Consider the following 23,407-nt stretch of genomic DNA (forward strand, 5'->3'; position numbering starts at 1 on the left):
GGATGGTGTAAATTGAACTTAATGATATTTCCCTTTTCTTCCTCCTTTTATAAATTGAACAGGCTTATCTCAGCATGTGGTTACCAACTCTAAGCAGATAATTGGTCTTTTGGAAGAAGGTGTAGCAAACAGGTAATCGTTTTCTTTGTCACCTTCAACACTGCTTGTCCTGAGCTTTGGGTCTTTGTAAGCACAGATTGTTAAAGTGGATGATCTGGGTTTAAAATATTCTTGTTGTTTTTTGGTTTTGTTTTGTTCATTTAGCTGCCCCCAAGACTCTCTTTGTTGCTTCTGAAACTAAAATTAGTTTTAGAATCATAGAATTTAGAACTAGAAAGGATCTTATATGAAATCACCAAAACAAATCCCATCATTTGACATAAGAAAATAAAATGAGGCTCAGAGGGGAAATATGAAGTGGCCAAATAGTAGAGCTAAGATTCAAACCCAGGTCCTGTGAAACCAAATTAGATTTGTTACTAATTTAATTCAATTATTTTAATAAATAAATTGTTATTAATTAATTTAATTGTAATGTTCAGCAGAGTTCAAGCCTCTCATAACCCAAAAGCAAGATGGTAGCCAAGTTATTTTTTCCAGAGTTCTTTCTCTAATTCTAATTTGTCATCTCTGTCTTTGAAATATCTGACAAGTCTTATCCTTCTATTTGTTCTGTTTCTAGAATTATCTTGGGAACTTTTGTTCTCCTGTTTTCAGATTGTTCTTATAGCTGGCTGAGGGTTGGGCCATGATACTGGCGTTATATCTACCTTATCCAAGGCCTTGCTAGAAATTTCAAAGACCCTAGAACATATGATAGAAAGAAGAATGGAGAAAGAACTTTGCAAAATCAGGTTGGCCACCATCTTGCTTCAGGTAGAAGTCTGGTTCTGTTTGGCGGCTTCTTCCCTTATGATCCTACCCCCAAATCTGGAACCTTTGACATTCTCCTATTTCAGTCTCAGTTCTAACAGTTCATGTACTTCCTCCATCTTCCCAAAGACTTTAGCATGTATACATTGTCATTTTCCTATTGTCTTCCCTTGAATATACAGGATCACAGCAGCTACCCATGTTCATGAGGCCAGCAGCAGATCCCATGCCATCTTCACCATCTACTACACAGAGGTTGGTTAATTTTTCTTAAGTCTTCATGACTTTTCTTTCCCTTATAGTCACCCTTCTCATTTCTCTTCCCTTTCTTTCCCCTTCTTTTCTCAGATATTAACTTGTTTTTATCTAGTAGAGAGATGATTTGTAAATAATCCAAACAAACCACTGCACACAGAGAGGGTGTAGCTAGGTGGTATAGAGGGTAAAGTGCTGAATCTGGAGTCAGAAAGATCTGAGTTTAATTTCTGACTCATACTTATTACCTGTCTGACCTTGAGTGATTGATTTGACCTTTCTCTGCCTCAGTTTCCTCATGTGTAAAATGGAGATTGTAATAGTACCTCTCCCAGGGCTATTGAGGTATTTATAAAGTGGTTTGCAAACCTTAACAGGCTGTATAAATACTCATTCTTGTTATTATTTTGATAATACCAGTTCATTTATAGAACATCTTTTATTTTTCAGAGCACTTTCATGTTCTTTTTCCATTTTAGGGAGATAATTAAAAATTTTTAAAAATATCCTAGCTTTACTCACTTCCAGTTGATCAATGATGGACAGAAATAACTACACCCAGAGAAGGAACACTGGGAAGTGAATGTAAATTGTCAGCACTAATATCTGTCTGCCCAGGTTGCATGTACCTTCGGATTCTAATGTTTATTGTGCAACAAGAAAATGATATTCACACACATGTATTGTACCTAGACTATATTGTAACACATGTAAAATGTATGGGATTGCCTGTCATCGGGGGGAGGGAATAGAGGGAGGGGGGGATAATTTGGAAAAATGAATACAAGGGATAATATTATAAAAATATATATATAATAAAAAATTAAAAAAAAATATCCTAGCTTTTTAGAAACTCTATACTCATGGCAGCTGGAGATGCTCTATAGATCTTGTAAAGAAAGGATTCTCACCCTCCAAGAACTCACATTCAATGAATAAAGGCATTTTAGAAAAGGAATTCTTTCTAGATGTCTACTACTTGCAGTTGTATGCTGTTGCTAAAAGACATACTAAAGTGGCACAGTGGAGCAAGCTCTGGGCTTGGAATCAAAAAGGCTCATTCTCATGAGTTCAAATCTGGCCTCAGACACTTATTAGTTGTGTGATCCTGGGCAAGTCATTTGATCTGTTTGCTTCAATCTCCACATCTAGAAAATGAGCTGGAGAAGGAAATGGCAACCAGTATCTTTGCCAAGAAAATCCCAAATGGGGTCATGAAGTGTCATAACTGAAATGAATCAACATTAACAGTACCTTTGAGGACATGGGGCATTTTCCTGAAAAGTTACATTTTCTGCAGTTTGTCATTCTGTATAATTAGCTGGTCACCTCTCTGTCAGTAGCTGAGTAGAATTTATCATCTGTCACTTTGAATTATGGCTAATCATTTCATTGATAAGTTTTTTTCAAAATTGTTCCTTTTTATAATGTTGTTATACTATATAACATGATCTCATGGTTCTGATCACCTCCCCTCAGCATTAATTCATAGGTCTTCCCAACTTTCTCTGATACTGGCCTCTTTGCCATTTCTCATATCCCAAGAGTATTCCATTATACTTTTATGCCATAATTTGTCCATCCATTATTCAAATGATGAATACCTACGTAGTTTTTAATCCCTTACTAACACAAAAGGCAAATATTTTCTGGTTGCAGTAAATGGATAGAGTGTGGATAATTTATTTATTTATTTAATTGCAGTTTTGTTTATTTTGTTAAACTTTTCTCAATTACATTTTAATCTGGTTTTCACCAGACTTGGGAATTATCTTTTCTACTTAATAGTATTTTTATTTTTTTCCAATTACATGTAAAAATAGTTTTCTACATTCATTTTTTAATAATAGCCTTTTATTCTCAAAATATATGCAAAGACAGTTTTCAACTATTCACCCTTATAAAACCTTCACATTCATTTTTGTAAGATCGTGAGTTGCAAATTTTTCTCTCTTCCTCCTTTCCTCCCTTCTCCCCAAGAGCAAGCAATTCGATATTACCTAATTATATTTAAATGTGTTTCCTTCTGTAGGCCATCCTGGAGAACAATCTTTCTTCTGAAATTGCCAGTAAAATCAACTTGGTGGATCTGGCAGGCAGGTAATCATGGTTCGCCTGTGGTGTCTCAGGTGTCATTTCCTGGTGGGAACTGCTTGAAGCAGCTGCCATTCTTATATTCCCATTAAATTGCCTGTGAGCTTTGGAAGAGTTTACAACCTTATATACTTTGCAGACATCCTGAGGAAAGTATAAAAGAAACAGATTATTTGGAAACTTAAGTTATTGCTGAGATTCTGAGTGAATGGAGGCCACAGGATTACCAGACCTTCAATCTTTTCTGTGGAATTGACTAGAAAGGAAAGCAATTTACACATTTTGGGGGGAGTGAGGGGTGTATTAATACTGTTTTTTGTGTATTGGTAAGGAATCTTATTCTTGAACCCCTGGACATCAAGAATATTTTAAATATTTTTTTAAAAAAACTTTTTGTATTCTTAACACCTCACACAGGGAACTTATTTTAAAAAATGCTTATTGATGGATTTATTGATGGCCTGCTCTTCTAATGTTAGGGCCTTCTTGGCTACAAAAAAGAAAAAAAAAATCTTGAGTGACGGATGTTTCCTAACTACTGGAAGATTAAATGAAGCAAAAATCCTTATTTTAAAGCTGCTTGATAATTCATGCAATCAGAACTTCCCTTTAGGATCATAGATAGATAGCTTTCAGGGACCCCATCAGTCCATTTACCTAAACCTCTTTATTTTGGGAGTGAGAATTCTGAAGCATAGAAAAATAAAATGACTTTTCCCAGATCACACTGATGGAAAGTAGCAAGATGGCATTTGAACCCAAGCCCCTGACTCCCAATCCAGCATTCTTCCTTTGTACTCGAGAGACTTTATAAGGCACCCAGGGGTTGGGAATAATTGAGGTACCCATTCCTAATCTTGGGTTCTTCCTGGCTTGTGTTTCAGTGAAAGGGCAGACCCTAGCTATTGTAAGGACCGGATCACTGAAGGTGCCAGCATCAACAAGTCCTTGGTGACTCTGGGCATTGTCATCTCCACCTTAGGTAATGTTCTAAGAGTCTGGATCACTAAATGGGGGAACAGGGAGCCTTTTGAGAGTATGCAGGGGTTCTTTCCAGCACTTTTCTATGAGGATAAGGACAATGGAAATAGCTGTTGATCAGAGAAAAGCCTCAATTTCTTTTTAGAAGCTATTTTCCAAAGATGGATAAACCAAATAGTCTCTCTGCCCCAGCTATGCTGTGTCTACACCTGAAATTTTCTCCTTCATTTTGTCTTCTTGAAATCTTTTTTCTTCAGAGCTCATTCCAAGTCTCCTCTTCAGCAAGAGATTTTTCTTGATTCTTGTAACTCGTAGTCTTCCATTGCCCTCTCTCAATTCCCCAAATTACTTTTGTATTCCTTTCATTTGTACATGTTGTTTTTCCTAGTAGAAGATAGACTTCTTGAAGACAAGGGATTGTTCCAGTTTTTGTCTATGTATCACTGGTTCCTGGCACAGCATAGGCACTTAATGCTTATTGGTAAAAAGTTGTTCATTCATTTTGACACTCCTGTGATATATTGGATTATTCTTGGAGCTATCTCCACAACATTAAATTTTCATTGTTTGAGGAAATAGGCAACAACGAATATAGCTTGTTTCCTGCAGGCCAGGAGTCAAAAAGTACTTGAGAAGCTAAGAAATGAAATATTTCTCTTTGAATTCTTTAAAACCTCTAAATTTGAGATGTGAGCTGCTTTTTACTTTTTTCTTTTTTCTTTTTGAAGCCCAAAACTCCCAGATGTTCATCAATTACCAGAGCCCGAATAGTACATCCAGTGAGGGTGGAGACAGTGGGAGCCTCAGCTCTCCCTCAGTGGCTGGCAGTATTGGTGGAATCCCTCGAAAGCAGTCATACATCCCCTATCGGGACTCTGTGCTGACCTGGTTGCTGAAAGATAGTCTAGGAGGCAATTCCAAGACCATCATGGTGGCCAGTGAGTGTGAGACTGGAGTCAACTCTGGATGCAAGGACCATGTTCTGGCCCAATGGACAGATCAAGTCTGCCCAGACCATGCCCATTTTCCTAGTTTTAAAAAATTCACATTTTGGTCTATCAGTGGCAAGATATCCAGTAGGTGGATTGGAGGTGGTAGGATACATGAGCTTTGGGGAGGGAGGTCACTAATTCTTTTAACTTTCTTTTTCCTATTTCAGCTGTGTCTCCTGCAAACTCCAGTTATAGTGAGACCATGAGCACGTTGAGATATGCTTCTAGTGCCAAAAGCATCATAAACAAGCCACGTGTGAATGAGGTAAGCTTATCCTCTGAAACCCCAGATGAGAATAGTAGGTGTCATGATGGTACCACCTCCGAGGTTGGACTCGGATCTTGTTTCTATATTTCTCTATCTTGTTCCCTTATTTCTACCTTGCCTTTATCTCAAGTCCCAATGGGTGACCAGGCTATAGATTATAGCTTTGGAACCAGAAGATGAGGGACTGAAATATTTTTTCTCTAGGGTGACAAGACTTCTTTGACCTCTCATATTAACTCTGCTCATACAGCATCTGGTTTTGTTTTGTTTTTGTTTTGTTTTGTTTTGTTTTGTTTGTTTGTTTTTTTTAAGTAAGCTCATCCTTTTGAAAATCCATAATAGTCTTTCACTTTAGAAAGAGTATTGCAAATTTTTGGGTGCTATAGAAATTCATTCTGAAATTGTTCTTATTTGTTTTATGTGTGTAAGGCTTTCCTCCCTCACTTGCAAATATTTTGCTTTCTTTATATATTATGTCCTAAAGGGGGAGATTAAGGATGATTAGGTCTTTTAGATCAATCTTGAATGAAAAATTTCAGTAGATTCCTTAAGGCTTCTATAATCATTTTAGTGAAAAATTCTAGTAATGTCTCCTGAATTATGTGGCAGAAAGTATTTGCTCATTGGCTGGTTGAAATTGTGATTGCTAGTTGGTTTCATGTATCTGGGAGCCTGGCATTATCCATTAATCATTTCTAGTCTTCTCTGTTTTAGGATGCAAATGTAAAACTAATCAGAGAACTTCGGGAAGAAATTGAAAGACTGAAAGGCATGCTTCTGAGCTTTGAACTGGTATGTGGGATTCCCGGAAGATTCCCCTACTCAGGAAATTCATCATGAGAGAGTTCCAGCTATATTTTGCAATGTTCCATGACGGTGGTGGGGTGAGAGAACTAGGTGATTCATTGTAGCTGCTCCTTTGGTATCATTACAGTGGTCACCTTGGCTCTTAGGGTGAAGAGGAAGCATTGTATGCATGGATTTGTGGGTAGTTGGGTGGAAGATACCAGGGTATGTTTTTCCAAGATTGTTAATAATTGTGTGAGGAGAAAAACTGTCCCTATTTCTATAAATTCTTTCTCTTCATGTGATAATATGCACCTTTATTAGTTTCCCTCTATTTCTAATTTTGGAGAGAAATTCTTTCTTTATCCATCTTCCTTCCCAAAAATACTTAGAAGCTTTTTCTGAACAATGGCCATCTCTACTCCCTTTGCCCAGGGGAATTTGAGTCCCTTCATGGATGGAAGAAATGGAAACCTGAAGGAGCTGGTTCTCCATAATGAGATGAAAGTGAGTATTTTTAGTTGGGGTAAGTGATAGGACTTGGAGCAGAGAGGAGCCTTTCTGGGATTCAGTTCTCTTTAACTTGGGTGGAGGTTTATTGTTCCATTGTCCTTCGTGGGAATGATGTGGGTTTTTTTGTGACTTACTTTCTTACTGTTTATGGTCCCTTAAGGGGATTGTGGCAGCTCCTTTGGGAGGCCAACACACATAGTCACAGAGGAAGGACTTTTCATTTAATCAAACAATTATTCAATGTGTATTGAATACTTACCAAACACTGTGCCCTAGTACCCAGCCTCTTAAACTGTGGGTTGTGACCTCAAACGGGGTTTTGTAATCTCAGCAAATGTTTAATTTGTATCCCTAATATATATACCTATATACCTGGGCTCATATAAAAATGTCTTGGGAAAAAAGAAGTTGTGGGAAAAGTTTAAGAAGTCCTGCTCTAGAACAGTGTTTTGCCATTAAAGATCATATATAGTCTAATTATGGAGACAATTTGAAAACAGCTAAATGTTAAACTATAGGTACGGAATGCATTAAGAAGGTAACATATATACCAAAATATCCCTAATAGCACTTTTTTTTTTGATGTAGGTAGTAAAAATACTGAAAATAAACTAGGTGCCAATTGATTGGAGAATGGTAAAGAAAATTGCAGCTTGTGAGTGTTAAATGCACTGTAAAAATTACAAATATGGGGAATACAAAGGAACATAGCTTGTATGAGCTAATGCAGAATGAGAATATAAACAATTGCTACAATAATGTAAAAAAGATACGAAAATTAACCTGAAGGTTTAGTAATTGTAGTGATCAACATTAACCTCAGAGAACATCTCTTTTTGTTGGAGAACTGGGGGAGCAAAGGTGTGAAATGTTGTTTATACTGTCAGATATAATCATTATGTTGGCTTTCTTAAATATTTTTCTTTATTGTGAAATAGATCTGTCAGAAGGCTTTTTTTTATGGGGAGAGGATAAAACTGGAAACAACTATTACGTTAAAAACAAAAAGCAAAAATTAAACTTATTTTAAAAATGTAAAAGGGAATTACTATAAAACTTCTTTTATGTGCAATAATAGTTGAGAAAATGAAGAAACCACTGAGATTGAAATAATCAACAGGGTTCATGGAAATAGGACTTGATTCTTAAGATTGGAAAAAGGAAAATACCCTGATATTTTTTAAAAAGAGAAGAGGAAAACTGCAAACAATGTGGGCAGTTATCTTATTTTCAATTCCTAGGAAAATATTAGGATTGATAATTAAGGAAATGGGCAAAAGTTTTTCGAATTTTAGAATTAAAAAAATGAATAAACAAAAATTATTTTTAAAAATAAGTAAACATATACTTCAACAACAATACTATATGATGATCAATTCTGATGGATGAGGCCATCTTCAACAATGAGATGAACCAAATCAATTCCAATTGAGCAATAATGAACTGAACCAGCTACACCCAGCGAAAGAACTCTGGGAGATGACTATGAACCACTACATGGAATTCCCAATCCCTCTGTTTTTGTCCACCTGCATTTTTTATTTCCTTCAGAGGCTAATTGTACACTATTTCAAAGTCTGATTCTTTTTGTACAGCAAAACAACTGTTTGGACATGTATACATATATTGTATTTAATTTATACTTTAACATATTTAACATGTATTGGTCAACCTGCCATCTGGGGGGGGGAAGGAAGGGAAAAATTAGAACAAAAGGTTTTGCAATTGTCGATGTTGTAAAATTACTCATGCATATATCTGGTAAATAAAAACTATTAAATAAAAATAAAATAAAATAAGTAAACAAAAGCCAGTAATGCAGTAGATAGAACACTGGCTCAGGAGTCAGGAAAATCTAAATTCAAATCTAGCATCAGACGCTTACTAGTTAATTTCTCCTAACCTCAGTTTCTTCATTTGTTAATTGAGGATAATAATGGCACCTATCTCCCAGGGCTATTTTGAGTACAAATGAGATACTAAACTTTATTTATTTATTTATCTTTTTATCTATCTATCTATCCATCCATCCATCTATTTATTTATTCATCTATATATCTATTTATCTATCTATTTATTTATTTATTTACTATTCATTCATTCATTCATTCATTCACTTATTTATTTATTTTTGTGAGGCAGTTGAGGTTAAGTGACTTGCCCAGGGATCACACAGCTAGAAAGTGTTATGTTAGATCCTCCTCACTTCAGGGCAGGTGCTCTATCCACTGACTCATCTAGATGCCTCATGTGATACTATTTATAAAGTGCTTAGGATAGTAGTGGCATATAGTACATAAAAGTTATTCTAATTGTTGTCTTATTATTATTATCATTATTAAATATTGGTGAATATCTCAAAAAGAAAACAGTCATTACAAAGAGCTACCATGGTTTTATCAAGAATAGTTTATGCTGGCCTTGCCACTTTCCCTTTTTTGACAAGATTATTAAACTAGTAGAAAAAGAGAATATTATGAATCTGATGTACCTTGGTTTTAGCAAAGCCTTTAATAATGTTTCTCATTCTATTCTTATGAAAAGATATGATCAAGACTGGTGGTATCAAGTTCAAATGGAAACCCAGGTATCTAAATCATACATAAGGATCCCTGTGGGCTACATGTTGACATAGAAAACCACATAACATTATCTCTGTCCTATTGCATTTTTACTTAGTTTGTTACATATTCCTCTGTTATATTTTAATCTGCTTTGGGCCACACTTAGCAGTCTTGATACTACAATACAGTCTGCTCTGATCTAGATCTTACGGTTTCTTAACTCAGAATTTCTTTTAAAAATATTTTGATAATCGAATTTAAATGTAATTTATTTCCTTTATAAGCTTTTGCATTTTATTTTATTTTAAATATTATTATGAGAAGGTGTTCAAAAACTTCTCCAGATTGTCAGAAGACACATGACACACAAAAAAAATGATTGGCTCTAGATGATAATACAAGTGTTAGGTGGATTTAGAACTCGTTGGATGTCCTGACCCAAGGACATTTTTAAGGGTTTAATGTCATCATGAAAAGAGTTCTCTAGGAGTAGCCCAGAAACTTGTAATCCATGCTTGACTTCATTACTGTTGAAATTTTTTTTATCAGTCTTGAGTGAATGTGTAGATGGGTACAAAACAGGGAGGGATTGATGGAGTCAAGCAGGTTAGAGACTCTTAACAAAATGAAATTCAATAATAATATAGTTAAGATTTTAATCTTGAGTGCTGTATAACACAATGAACAGAACTCTGAACTCCCCTTTTGATGTTTGCTGCCTGCTTGACCTTGATTTGGTTGAAAGTCCTAAAAATCTGCAAGTTTGTTGAAGGTCTTTTTTTTCCATTCAGTATAATGGATAATTTTGCTGGATTTGATATTTTTGGCTACAGACCCAGTTCTTTTGATTGCTGATATATATGATTTCAGGACCTGTGATCTTTTATTGTGGCTGCTGATAAGCCCTGTACAATTCTAATTGTAGCTTCATCATATTTTTTTTCTTGTTTCTCACAAAATTTTCTCTTTGATGTGGAGGCTTTGAAATTTGGAACAATATTCCTATATATTTTCCACAAAGGATCTCTTTGAGATGATGATCAGTGGATTTTTTTTCTATTTCTATTTTCCCCTCCTATTCTATCACTCCAAAACATTTTTCTTAGATTATTTCTTGCATTATTGTGTGAAGGCTCTTTTTCTGGTCAAAGCTTTTAGGTTGTCTAATTATTTTTGTATTTTCTCTTCTTGATCTTGTTTTTCTTATGTTTCACATTCTGTTCTACTTTTTTCATTCTTTATGATCTGTTTTGTTATTTCTTGGTTTCATAGCTTCACTGACTTCTCCTTGGCTAATTCTAATCTTCAAAAAGCTATTTTCATCTTTAAGATGCTATCTCTTTTTCTAGTTGGTTAACTTTTTTTCATAATCTTGTTTTTCTTAGATGGTTTCTATTTTTTAGTTTTTCCTCAATGGTTCTTATTTGGTTTAAAAAAATTTTTTTAGTTCTTCTATAAATTCTCTTTGTGCAGGGAGCTATTTAATGGTCTCCTTTGGGCTATATGCAGTTTGTTTATTTTTTTGTTTATTTATTTATTTTTTTACTTCAGAGTCCTCCTTTAAAGATGAACTCCAGTTTTCTCTATTCCCATAGTAAATTTCTGTGGTTGGGTTCTTTCTTTGTCAGTTCATTTTTTAAAAATGAGAAGTATTAGTATAAAGCACCTCTGATCATGGGGAATGGTGCCTTTGCTTCCACTTCTGCTCCCCCCCTCTGATCTGGAACCCCAAATTCCTGCTTCACTGCCATTGCACGCACAGGTGTGGTTGTTTATTCCCAGTGTTGAGACTCTGCAACACAGTTGGGCCTGGTGTTCCTGGTTAGTTGAGGTTCATTCCGTCTTCCTGGACTTGGACTCAGACTCCACAAAGAGTCCAGGAAGTGAAAGTTTCTGTGGTTCTTGCTGAGGCTCCAGCCAAATCCAGCTAGCCGGAGGGGCCCCCATTGGGTGTTTCTGTGGAATTAGCCTGGAGGTGTTTGCACTTCACACTGGCTAATCCCCTGCCTGGGATCTTTCTTCAGATCTTATTGAATTGTAGCTGGAAGACTCCTGTTCTGTCCCAAATCTTGGTTTTTCACCAGTCTGTGTTCACCCTGAGGTACAAATTTGTTCTGTTTGTGGGGGAAATCTAAAGAGCTTGAAATTTACTGACCTACTATTCCATCTTCCCAGAATCCTGCCCCCCTGAGGAAATAAAATTTAAGAAAATGATGTTTCAGAAAGATTATGATGTTTGGTAACTGGGTGAAGGACAGAATGGAGATAGAGATTGATGGAGAAAAACTGAGGGCAGAGAAACCATCTAGGAGTATTTCACCGTAGTCCAGTTGGGAGGTGAAGACAGGCTGGACTATCTCTGGTGGCAGCAGGAATTAAGAGAAAGGAATAAATTCAAGAATTATCTCAGAAGTGTCTTCCTGACAGTTAATATATAGGAAAGAGTGAAAGACTACTTGAAGATCACTTTGGAATCTTTTAATATTTATTGGATTTCCACAGCCAATAGGATAGGCAGGCACCAAAAACCTTTTCTTTCCTTTTTAAGCCATGGAGGGGGATGTAAAGGATAAGTTATGAGGAGAGTGGGCACATTTTTGGTGGTAGTAAAAGTTTTGCCTCAAAAATCCTTAATTTCTAGGAAGTAGGAAAGGGAACTGTAGCCAGGAGTCATGGGAGAAAGGGAAACATTGGCTTCCACAGTGACTATGGCAGAGATGATAGTTGAATTCTGAGTCCAAGTGTGCATCGCTGTGGGCTCCACTGGTTTGTTTGAGGGCAGTCATAAGTTTTGAGCGAGACCCAGCCCAGTGACTATTTTATTGGAACTTTTCCTTTGGGGTAGATTTTTTTTCCTTATAGAAAATACCACTACAGAATGCTGGTACCTTTTGGACTCTGGTACCTTTTAGACTCAGGCATTTACTTGACATATGTGGGAAACTCCCTTTACTGCTCCTCTGACTCAGGTTTAGTTTACCAGCTCTTCAGTTCTATAGTCTTTCCCTCCCATTCATAGCCCAACTTCATTGAGCACTACTCTTCCCCATCCTCCCCTATGCCTTGCTCCAACTACCCCCACCCAATATATAATCGAGGCACAAGATATGGGATATGCTGGCTCATTCAGGTTCAGCTAGTGCCTGAATAAAGGTAGCTATTCTTTGGGGGAAACAAAATCCCTAAATATAAGTCAAGTCTATAAGTGATAAGAGTTTAATTTGCATTTATCTTTATTTCTTCCATTCCCACTACCCCCAAGCAGAATATATGCTCCTTGAGGCCAAAGACTGGTTCCATTTTTGTCTGTCTTCATTGGGCAGCAAGTGCTAGGCACATAGTAAGCCTTTACTAATTTTTCCCTTCCAGTTCTGTTAATGGTGTTGCTCTTAAGCTACTGTCCTTTATTAAGGCTTTACCTTTTCTTGGAAGCTTAGGAGAAGGGAAGGATGCAGTTGACTGGTTACCATTGACAACCATCATATTCTTTGATGGCAGGTGGGATGGGGGAAGTCAGGAATGAGAATTCTTTCTGACTTTAATTCTACTTCCTGTCTACTGGGGATAGGATTCAAAAGAGTCGGGATTTTAAGGTAGCTAATAAATTTAGTTCAAGACCTAAGAGGATGGGTGGGAGGGTGGTAGAACACAGTTTAAAGAAAAAAAGATATGAAAATGTAACACCATCTGGAGAATTGATGTGAAGAGTTCATGCTTTTTTTTTTTTTTTTAAACTATCTTTTTATCTTTAACAACCTTTTATCTCCTCCAATTTTATGGCCCTTTAGGGAGAGAAAAGATACCCTTACTCCCTTTCTCTAGGCTGTGGTGGTCCAATTCCACTGATTAACAAAAAAGTCTGATATGATCATCTAGATTTTGAATAGGGTATCCCAGGAATGGTCGAGATAAGTTTTGGGAACTGGGGTCAGTAATGGGAAAAAACAGATAAGCAGAGACTGGATTTTGCAGACCTGTCATTCCTGATCCAGAGGAGGCCCCATTATGCTAGTTGGTTGATTCCCTCATTGTGGTACTAAAGAGCTCACTTGTGCCATGTTAGGATGGCGGCTGCTGGCTGCCTCCCTGATCATTGCTCTGTCAGAAAAAACAGAGGATGTCCATGGATTGGTCCAAAAGAAAAATGGTCGGAAGGAAAGTTATAGGTATTGATTGTCTACCTTTCTAGCCAGTCCTTTCCCAATTCTTTTTAAAATTCCTGTTTGGTTTAATATTAATGTGATCAGCTGTAATGAATAAAAGAGGAAATGTATTTAGGACAATGAGAACAATGAGGCTGTTCTCTGACCTCAAACTGATTGCCCCATGCCAAGTCTCTGAAAATAGCTTCTGTGATTTCTTCCCCAGAGAGACCAGCTCTCCAAAGACTGGACCCAGAAATGGGATGACTGGAAGGTTCTCATGGAGTGTAATGTGGACATCAACAAGAAGAAAGCTGGGGTGATGATTGATTCCAACCTGCCACACCTGATGGTCCTGGATGATGATGTGCTGAGCACTGGGGTTGTGCTGTATCACCTCAGGGTAAGGGGATTTAAAGCAGATTTGGGGAGGAAAGTGCTTCCAAGCTTCTCCTTCCCTGCTGGGACAAGAAGACATTCAAAGAGAAGAACAAGGCAGGTGATATGGTTTTCAGATAGTATGTTTGCTTCATCCATTCAATGGTGATAAAATCCATTGGGTTCCTCTGCCTTAGTGGTGGTAGCTTCTGGTCCATTTGTAAAGGGTCTTCCTCTTTTTTTGTCTCAGGAATACTGAACCTCATTGGTCAGTGTGCAAAATTTCAGGGGCATCTGTGTGATTTCCCAGTGTGCCTCATTATGTGATTTAGATAAGTGGCTTTCTTCTCTTTACCTTGGCTTCTTCATCTTTAGAATGCAGAAAATAAGGCTTATATTCTTTCTCCCAAATGCTGAGGCTTGAGAAGGGAGTTGTGAAGAGCTGTGAAATTCTGTCCTCAAATCATTGTCAGCTCCATGAGCTCAGTCTTTTTTTCTCCAAGTTATTCAGGGTTAAGTGATTTGCCTAGAGTTATATAGCTAAGTAAGTGTAAAGTGTTTGAATCAGGATTTGAACTCAGGTCCCTGATTATCCACTGTGCCATCTAACTGCCCCAAGTTTTTTTTTAATCTTTATAGATGCTTCTCCCCTTTTGAAATGTATTTTATTGCCCAGGAAAATTACATGAAACATAATAGTACTTAGAAATAATATTTTTTTCTATAATTATACTTAAAATAGTATTTTCTATATTCTTTTAATAATAAAACAATAGCATTCACTACTACAAAATGTCAATCTTTAATACCAAACTTTTTTTTTTTTTTGCAATTAAGGCTTATTTTTATTTTTTAAAAAAGTTTAATTAATCGTTTTATTTTTTCTGGTTATGCCCCGTCTTTTTAAAAAATTTTTTTAAATTAATTTTATAATTATAACATTTTTTTGACAGTACATATGCTTAGGTAATTTTATTTTACAACATTATCCCTTGCACTCCCTTCTGTTCCGAATTTTCCCTTCCTTCCCTCCCCCTTCCTCTAGATGACAGGCATTCCCATACATATTAAATATGTTATAGTATATCCTAGATACAATATATGTGTGCATAACTGAATTTGTTGTTGTTATTGCAAAGGAAGAATTGGATTCAGAAGGTAAAAATAACCTGGGAAAAAACCCAAAATTACAAATAGTTTACACTCATTTCCCAGTGTTCCTTCTCTGAGTGTAGCTAATTCTGTCCATCATTGATCAATTGGAATTGGATTAGCTCTTCTCTATGTTGAAGATATCCACTTCCATCAGAATACATCCCCGTACAGTATTGTTGTTGAAGTGTATAATGATTTCCTGATTCTGCTCATTTCACTCAGCATCAGTTCATCTAAGTCTCTCCAAGCCTTTCTGTATTCATCCTGTTGGTCATTTCTTACAGAACAATAATATTCCATAACATCCATTCTTCAATTGATGGGCATCCATTCATTTTCCAGTTTCTAGCCACTACAAAAAGAGCTGCCACAAACATTTTGGCACATACAGGTCCCTTTCCCTTCTTTAGTATTTCTTTGGAATATAATCCCAGTAGTAGTACTGCTGGGTCAAAGGGTATGCACAGTTTGATAACTTTTTGGGCATAATTCCAGATTGCTCTGCAGAATGGTTGGATTCTTTCACAACTCCACCAACAATGTATCAGTGTCCCAGTTTTCCCACAACCCCTCCAACATTCATCATTATTTGTTCCTGTCATCTTAGCCAATCTGACAGGTGTGTAGTGGTATCTCAGAGTTGTCTTAATTTGCATTTTTCTGATCAATAGTGATTTGGAACACTCTTTCACATGAGTGGAAATAGTTTCAATTTCATCATCTGAAAATTGTCTGTTCATATCCTTTGACCATTTATCAATTGGAGAATGGCTTGATTTCTTATAAATTAGAGTCAATTCTCTGTATATTTTGGAGATGAGGCCTTTATCAGAACCTTTAACTGTAAAAATGTTTTCCCAATTTCTTACTTCCCTTCTAATCTTGTTTGCATTAGTTTTGTTTGTGTAGAAACTTTTTAATTTGATATAATCAAAATTTTCTATTTTGTGATCAATAATGTCTCTAGTTCTCTTTTGGACACAAATTGCTTCCTCCTCCACAAGTCTGAGAGATAAATTATCCCATGTTCCTCTAATTTATTTATTATTTCATTCTTTATGCCTAAATCTTGGGCCCATTTTGGTCTTATCTTAGTATGTGGTGTTAAATGTGGGTCCATGCCTAGTTTCTGCCATACTAATTTCCAGTTTTCCCAGCAGTTTTTGTCAAATAATGAATTCTTATCCCAAAAGTTGGGATCTTTGGGTTTGTCAAAGACTAGATTTGTGCAAAAGCTTTTTAATTTGATGTAATCAAAATTTTCTATTTTGTGATCAATAATGATCTTTAGTTCTCCTTTGGTCACAAATTCCTTCCTCCTCCACAAGTCTGAGAGGTAAACTATTCTCTGTTCTTCTAATCTATTTATGATTTCATTCTTTATGCCTAAATTATGGACCCATTTTGATCTTATCTTAATATGTGGTGTTAAATGTGGGTCCATGCCTAGTTTCTGCCATACTAAGTTCCAGTTTTCCCAGCAGTTTTTGTCAAAATAATGAATTCTTATCACAAAAGTTGGGATCTTTGTATGCCCTAAGTCTTAAAGAAAATAGAGGTTAGTGTGGCTGTTGTAGAATCATAGATTCTATCATTCTAGATTGTAAAGGACTCAACCTTCCTGTAACATCTGTCTATTGGTCCCAGTTCTGCATGTAGCAAAAATTTTAGCCTTTTCTAAAACCCGTGACAATAGTTGAGATATTTAAGGATTGCTTTTGTGTTCTAGCCAACTGGATAGAGTACCAGACTTGGAGTAAGGAAGACTCCTTTTTGTGAGCTCAAATCTGACCTCAGACACTTACTAGCTGTGTGACCTGGACAAATCACTTTTTGCTTCAGTTTGCTCATCTGTAAAATGAACTGGAAAAGGAAATGGCAAGCCACTGCAGTATTTTTGACAAGAAAAACTCAAATGGGATCATGAAATCAGACACAACCAAACAACTACTGAACAAACTTATGAACTGACCCCTGCCTGTTACCAATCTTATCTTCTCCAGGTTAAATGCTTTTAACTCTTTTAGCACATATCTTTCAGGATAAACATGCTTCTAGGTCCCCTTTTGGATGTGTGTGTGGTAGGGGTGGATCATGCTTCTTTCAGATGGTCTTCTGCTATACTGATGTTCCTTCCTTTCAAAATGTGACATCTAAGACTGAACACAGTGATCTGACCAGAGTTCAGCAGAACTATTATGTCCCTCAATCTAAACATGATTCAGGATGTCCCAAAAATCTTAGTGCATTTTTTGAGCTATTAAAGCTTTAAATTTTAATGGCTTAAATTTCAACTAAGATTTTGTGGCACAATATCATAATATACATATCTATATTAGCATAATACAATTTATAGCATATAGATTATATCTATATACTATAATAACATAAAAATCTATTATATATATATTCTATAATAGTATAAAATCATACCAGTTTTATATCTTTTTTACTTATTGCATTGCACTGTATATTCTAGTCTTTTTTTATTATTATAGCTTTTTATTTACAAGATATCTGCATGAGAAATTTTTCAGCATTGATAATTGCAAAACCTTTTGTTTCAATTTTTCCCCTCTTCCTCCCTCCCCTTCACCCAGATGGCAGATTGACCAATACATGTTAAATATGTTAAAGTATAAGTTAAATACAATATATGTTGTATGTTCTATTCTAATCCAATATAATAAACATTTAGTTAGTGGCTACTATGTGTCAGGTACCAAAGCCTCTGCCTTCAAGGAGCATACAATCTAATGGGGAAAAACAATGAACAAAAAAAATGACAAGAAAGAGGAGAGCATGGGGGAAGATGCCTTATCCTCTCAGTGCTTTAGGTTCTAGTTTCTTAAATTGTGGTTCATGAGTCCATATGGGATCTCATAACTGAATGTGGGGTCATGAAATTATGATTTATTATCAGTAAATTTTTGATTTGCATATCTATTCTAAGTACCTATATACCCAGGGTCATGTAAAATTTCTTGGGTAAAATGGGTTGGAAGTGGAAAATTTTAAGAAGCTCTGTTCTAGGTAACTCTTAAAAGCATACTTTTTTAAAAATAGTATTTTATTTTTTCCATTACACATGAAGACATTTTTTTATTTTTTTAAATAAAATTTTCTTCCTATCTTCCCTCCCCCTCCCTAAGGCAGGTAGCAATTTGATATGTGCAACCATACAAAATATTTCCATATTGGTAAGAGGCTGCCAGGCTGCATTAGGAAAGGCTGTTTCTCACTAAAGTAGTTTCCCACAAAAGAGTTTCCATATCAGTGAAATCCCCAGTTCAACTCTAGTTTTTCTCCACTCAGCCAGAATCAGAAAGGTCTCCCAGAATCGTGATAGGATAGGGGTTGAATTGGGAAATCTTCCATGTGTTTGAGGCAGAATTGATCTGCCTTCCATACTATTTTGGTCTTAAATATAGTATTGTTATCCCAGAGAAAGTAGGAGTAAAATGGTGGCTGTCTGGCTATAGGCAGACAGGATGCTTAAAAAATTTATGAATATTCCTCATCCTTCCCAATCCAGTGAGCTATCCCTTGAAACAAAGATTTAAAAAGAAAGAAGAGGAAGGTTAGCCCAACACATAATGACTGCCACATTTTATAGGCTTCTCTGCAGTAAAAGCAAGCAGGTGTATTTTTCAGCTTTTTGTTAACTAGACCTGGTCATTATAATTATAGTGTTCACAAATTAATTTTAAAAAATTCAAACAAAATGGCAGCTAGGGATCTTATGTGCTATAGTCTCCCACTAATACAGTACTTGGTTCATACTCACTACTAACTCTGCTCCTCCCCCCCTTCTCTCTTTTCTTTTTTTCTTTTTTTCTCTGTCTTTTGTGTCTCTGTCTGTCTCTGTCTCTGTCTCACTCCCACTCTGTTTGTCTCTGTCTCAGACTCTGTCTTTCAGACTCTTTATCTCTCTAAATCTGTGTCTCTCTCTTTCCCTCTTTGTCTCTATCTCTCCTCTTTTTTCTTTTTCTCATTATAGGTGGTGCTTTTTTTTTTCTTTTTTTTTGTTCTTCGTCTTTTTAGACTGTGAGGTCTGTTAAGCTTCATCTGAGCAGCAAGAAGGTAATAATTCCAATGATTTCTTCTATTTCCATGAAATGTTTTTGCTTTTCTTTAAACATTGACTTAGCCGAAGCAGGGCTGATGCATTTTTCATGCCTCACCTCTCAGGGAAAATGGGGCTCATTTTTACTTCTCCCTGGGGCTAGAGGTTTGCTGACTGAAAGCAGTGACTATGGCTCCTTTTACAAGAAATGATCCTGTTGTATGATTCTATTGAGCTTTCCCAAAAAGCAAACATACTCCTTTTCAAACCTCCCACTGGAAAAATCAAAACTGCTCTTCTACAGGCTTATAGCACAGACATAAGGGGATTACCACCATCTGTCATCTGTCAGGGAAAATATACCCCGAGCATTTAGAAATAGCCCGGATAGTCTTTTAAGATTTGACTTGAGAGTCTCTTCTTGATTCCTAAATAAGTGGGAACCAAAGGAAGGAAAGCCTGGTGCCAGAGGGAAGTAGTGAATAAGAGAAGTTCATGATAAGATACAGATGATTCTCAGCCACATAGATCTTACTTCAGAAACAGAAATCTCTGTCTTATTTCTACCTTTAAAATAACTTTTACTATATCCTTTTAGGAAGGTACAACAAAAATAGGAAGGATTGACTCTGACCAAGAACAGGATATAGGTGAGTAAGGACAACAGTGGAATCTTCTTTCTCCTCAGAGAGGTACAGAGGGTCCTTATGGTTGTGTTTGACCAATTCCTCCATGGGGAGTCTGAGGATGCTGAAAGAAGGGACCTTCTTGGGAATGCAAGCCCTTTGGCTTTTCTCTTTATTTCAAGAAAAGATTCTCTTGGCTGGGGGAAGGGAAAGAGTAATGATGGGAAAGTGTCAGGTATGTAGAAAAGCATTCATACAGCATTTGCTTAAGAATAAACAAACTCTGGAGGACCTAGTAGCCAATGTACTCTTCATATTTCTACAACTTGATATTTAGTTTGGGGTCAGTATGGTTGGGAGTAGACCCAAAGTAAAAATTATTTCTAGACCAGGATAGAGGAATGGGGTCTTTCTTCTGCCTGTGGAGGTTTTCTAGGCTTGGACTTGAATTTTCTCATGGAAAGAATGAAATTGTCCTATAAAGTGACTGTATTCCATTTTGACTAGCATTTTTTCCAGTCCTTCAGGGTCAGTGGATAGAGAGAGACCATTGTACCATCACTAGTATATGTGGTGTGGTCACACTTCAGCCTGCCCTGGGAGCCCGCTGCACTGTTAATGGCCAAAATGTCACTGATTCCTGTCGCCTGACACAAGGTAAGCCACTTGGACTCTCTTCTAGAGTCTTCTCTTTGCATTCTGGAAACAGTGAATTGTAGGTTCTTTAAGCTCCTGTTACTGTGATGGCCAACAGCTCTTAGTTGGAAAACACCATTTTGAGGAATGGGAAGGCCTTTGGAATAGACCTTTTAAGCTTCCCAAGAGTAATGAGAAATTTTCTTTTTATAAACATGATCCAGAAAAGACAGTGGAACTAATGTACTGATGATACAATTGGCTAGACAAGAGGTGTCAAATTCTTCACCTGAAAATGTTTCCCACAAAACTGGGAACCAGATCACAATATCACTGAGGAGTGTTTAACCTAATAAAAATATATTGCACCTTACATAAGCCAATCTGTGGTATGGTACTATTCTAGTTAAATTTGACATTACTGGATTTGTTAATGAGAAGGCTTCTGTGTGGTGGGGATAGGGGTGATTTTTGTGGATAATAAAGGAAAATAGCAGAGTAATAAAACAATGCACAAAAAAAAGTTTGGAAGGATATAGAAACAGGGTAATTTTATTACTACCTTGTTAAGTTTGCTCAAAAAAAACTCCACATAAAGGAAGCCCTTTGGATAAATGTAAAATTTTTTATTTTGTTCTCCTTGTATTTTGAAATTTTAAAAAATGATTGTTAAGTTCATGATAAAAATTTTAAGAAAAAAATAACAGAACCTGTTTCTAGTGGGGGTCTTTTGGAGGGATTTATCTGGATTTGAAGATTCTGCCTTGCCTGTAGGAAAGGGAATCCCAGTGGCAGAAGCCATCGGTGGAGAGAATTGACCTGTCTCTTAGTCTCATGTATATGATTCTACCTCTTGAAATCTTACCCATATTCTGTAGGGAGCTAGGTGGCTTAATGGACAGTATGCTGATCATGGAGTCAGACCAAAGTTCAAATCTTGTTTCAAATGTGTACTAGTTTTGTGACCTTAGGCAATTTTTAATCTCTCAGTCTCAGTTCCCTCATCTGTCATATGGGGATAAATAATAGCATCTTCCAGGGTTGTTGTGAAGATCAAATAAGATAATTTTAAAGCTTAGTACAGTCCCTGGTATATAGTGCTGTAATATTAGTTATCTTTGTTGTTGTGAATATAAAATGAGATTACCTTTGTAAATTGTTTTTTCAAATCTTAATGCTATATGAATACTAGCTATTATCATCTTAGTAAAAAAAGCCTTTCCTTACCAGTCTGCCATCTTTCCTTTGTTCTTCCCTGAACTACTTTTACAACCAGCTAGTTGTTATCCATTATTAGTGTGTGTGTGTGTGTGTGTGTGTGTGTGTGTGTGTCTAGCTCTTAGCATGGTACCTGACACACTAAAGGCTCAGTCGTCATTGTCTTGCTTTCCTTTTCCAAAGGAGCTATTATAATTTTGGGGGAAACACAGAAATTCCGTTTCATTCACCCAGCAGAGGCTGCTGCACTAAGACAGAGGAGATTGGTAAGTATGGTATCTCTCTTTTTTTTATTTCCCTGAGGCAATTGGGATTAAGTGACTTGCCCAGGACCACAAAGCCAGGAAGTGTGAAGTGTCTGAGACCAGTGTATGGTCTCTTTCTTAGGTTGCTGCTGACCATAGTACTTCTTGCCATATAAACAGCATCAGAAAGGTGTCTTCCACTGTGGCCTCCAGCCCAGTGGAAAATCTACCTGGAAAACTTCAGCTTGTCAGATATACCATGTAAATGATGGTCATGGGCTGTGGAGTAATGGCTTCTTTATTCCGCTTCCTTCTTTGTTTCCAGCTAGGAGAAGTCTCTGCTGGGAACAGCAATTGTTCTTTGGAGTGGTTGGATTTGGATGGTGATGTCACTGCTCCCCCACTGGGGGTTTCCTCTGTGCTTGAGGAGGACAGGTAGGTGAGGTCAATGGAGCCTTTTTGAGCTCTAGTAGTAATAATCCAATGTTTTACAATATACTTGAAAGAAGAAAGGTCAAGGTAAAGGCATAAGCCTGAGTTGGTCCAGGGCATTAGCCATTGGAATTCTAAGACTCATGGAGCTCAGCTCACTGTTGGTATTTGAGACTGGCAGGGAAAGAGCTCATTTTATCTTTCTGTCACTTATTTTGCTTACCTTCATTCTCCAAAGGGGTGTCACTCTTGGTGTTTATCCCTCTGGCCACTTTCTGTCAGACAAGACTTTTGGCACAGGTGATGGCCTTCCTTTTGTATTCTTCTGTAGTAGTTTCTCTTTCTTGCTTCTCTTTTGACATGAATCTTTCTCTTTTTTTGTTGTTGCTGAGGCAATTGGGATTAAGTGACTTGCCCAGGGTCACAGAGACAGGGAGTGTTAAGTGTCTGAGACCAAATCTGAACTCGGGTCCTCCTGACTTCAGGGCTGGTGCTCTATCTACTGCACTACCTAGCTGCCCCTGAATCTCTCTTTAAAAAAAAAAAAAATTGATTTTTTTTAATCACTGTCATTTCCCATATATCCCCATATTTCCTCATAGAACTCTTTCTTGTAACAAAGTATAATTATATAAAGAATGGCAACACATTGTATCTGGCAACATTATGCATGTAGAGATTATATCTGTCAGTTGGAGTGGTGGGGGGGATGAGGTAGTCTATCTCAGCATTGGGCCTCTGCAATCAGGACTACTTACAGCATTGAGGAGAGTTCCCTTGTTTTCTACATTATTCTGGTCATCATGCATATTATACTTTACAGAAAAGCTCAGATTTATGTGAGTGATGTAAAGCATAATATTCTTCACATTCTTCATTTCTTATGGACTAGTTAGATTCCAATACAAATGTATAATCTTATTTTTCAGCCATTTTCCAGTTGATAAGAACCCACTATATTCCCTTCTTTTTATTTTTCTCTTTTATGTCTCTGGCATAAGTGCTTGGCACATAATAAGCCCTTAATAAATGATTTTTCATTTATTCTTGCTTTTTGCAATTATAGAAAAGTGTTGATGTATTTTTTTTGTCCATATGGGAACCTTGACCTCCTTGTTTTTATGGAATGAGATCTAGAACTCTCTAATCCAGAATTATTGATGAAACTGGCCTCCACTCTGAG

General features: G+C 36.7%; 1 protein-coding gene across 4 annotated transcripts in view; it reads left to right on the forward strand.

Moving 5' to 3' along the window:
• The window catches only part of STARD9 (StAR related lipid transfer domain containing 9), a 161,588-nt gene that overhangs the window by 100,309 nt on the left and 37,872 nt on the right, over positions 1–23,407 (forward strand). For all 4 annotated transcript variants that reach the window (XR_012486406.1, XM_074289392.1, XM_074289394.1 and 1 more), the window contains exons 8-20: positions 63–132; positions 1,056–1,128; positions 3,161–3,228; positions 4,107–4,204; positions 4,932–5,141; positions 5,363–5,460; positions 6,178–6,255; positions 6,685–6,756; positions 13,695–13,871; positions 19,666–19,717; positions 20,213–20,350; positions 21,731–21,813; positions 22,118–22,227. Coding sequence is in view for 3 of the 4 variants with exons in the window: in XM_074289392.1 (XP_074145493.1) it covers positions 63–132; positions 1,056–1,128; positions 3,161–3,228; positions 4,107–4,204; positions 4,932–5,141; positions 5,363–5,460; positions 6,178–6,255; positions 6,685–6,756; positions 13,695–13,871; positions 19,666–19,717; positions 20,213–20,350; positions 21,731–21,813; positions 22,118–22,227 (1,327 nt within the window). In the remaining variant the exon portion in view is untranslated. The remainder of the gene's footprint in view (positions 1–62; positions 133–1,055; positions 1,129–3,160; positions 3,229–4,106; positions 4,205–4,931; positions 5,142–5,362; positions 5,461–6,177; positions 6,256–6,684; positions 6,757–13,694; positions 13,872–19,665; positions 19,718–20,212; positions 20,351–21,730; positions 21,814–22,117; positions 22,228–23,407) is intronic.

This window comes from Sminthopsis crassicaudata, chromosome 2, assembly GCF_048593235.1.
Source record: "Sminthopsis crassicaudata isolate SCR6 chromosome 2, ASM4859323v1, whole genome shotgun sequence".
Classification (NCBI taxonomy): Eukaryota; Metazoa; Chordata; class Mammalia; order Dasyuromorphia; family Dasyuridae; genus Sminthopsis; species Sminthopsis crassicaudata.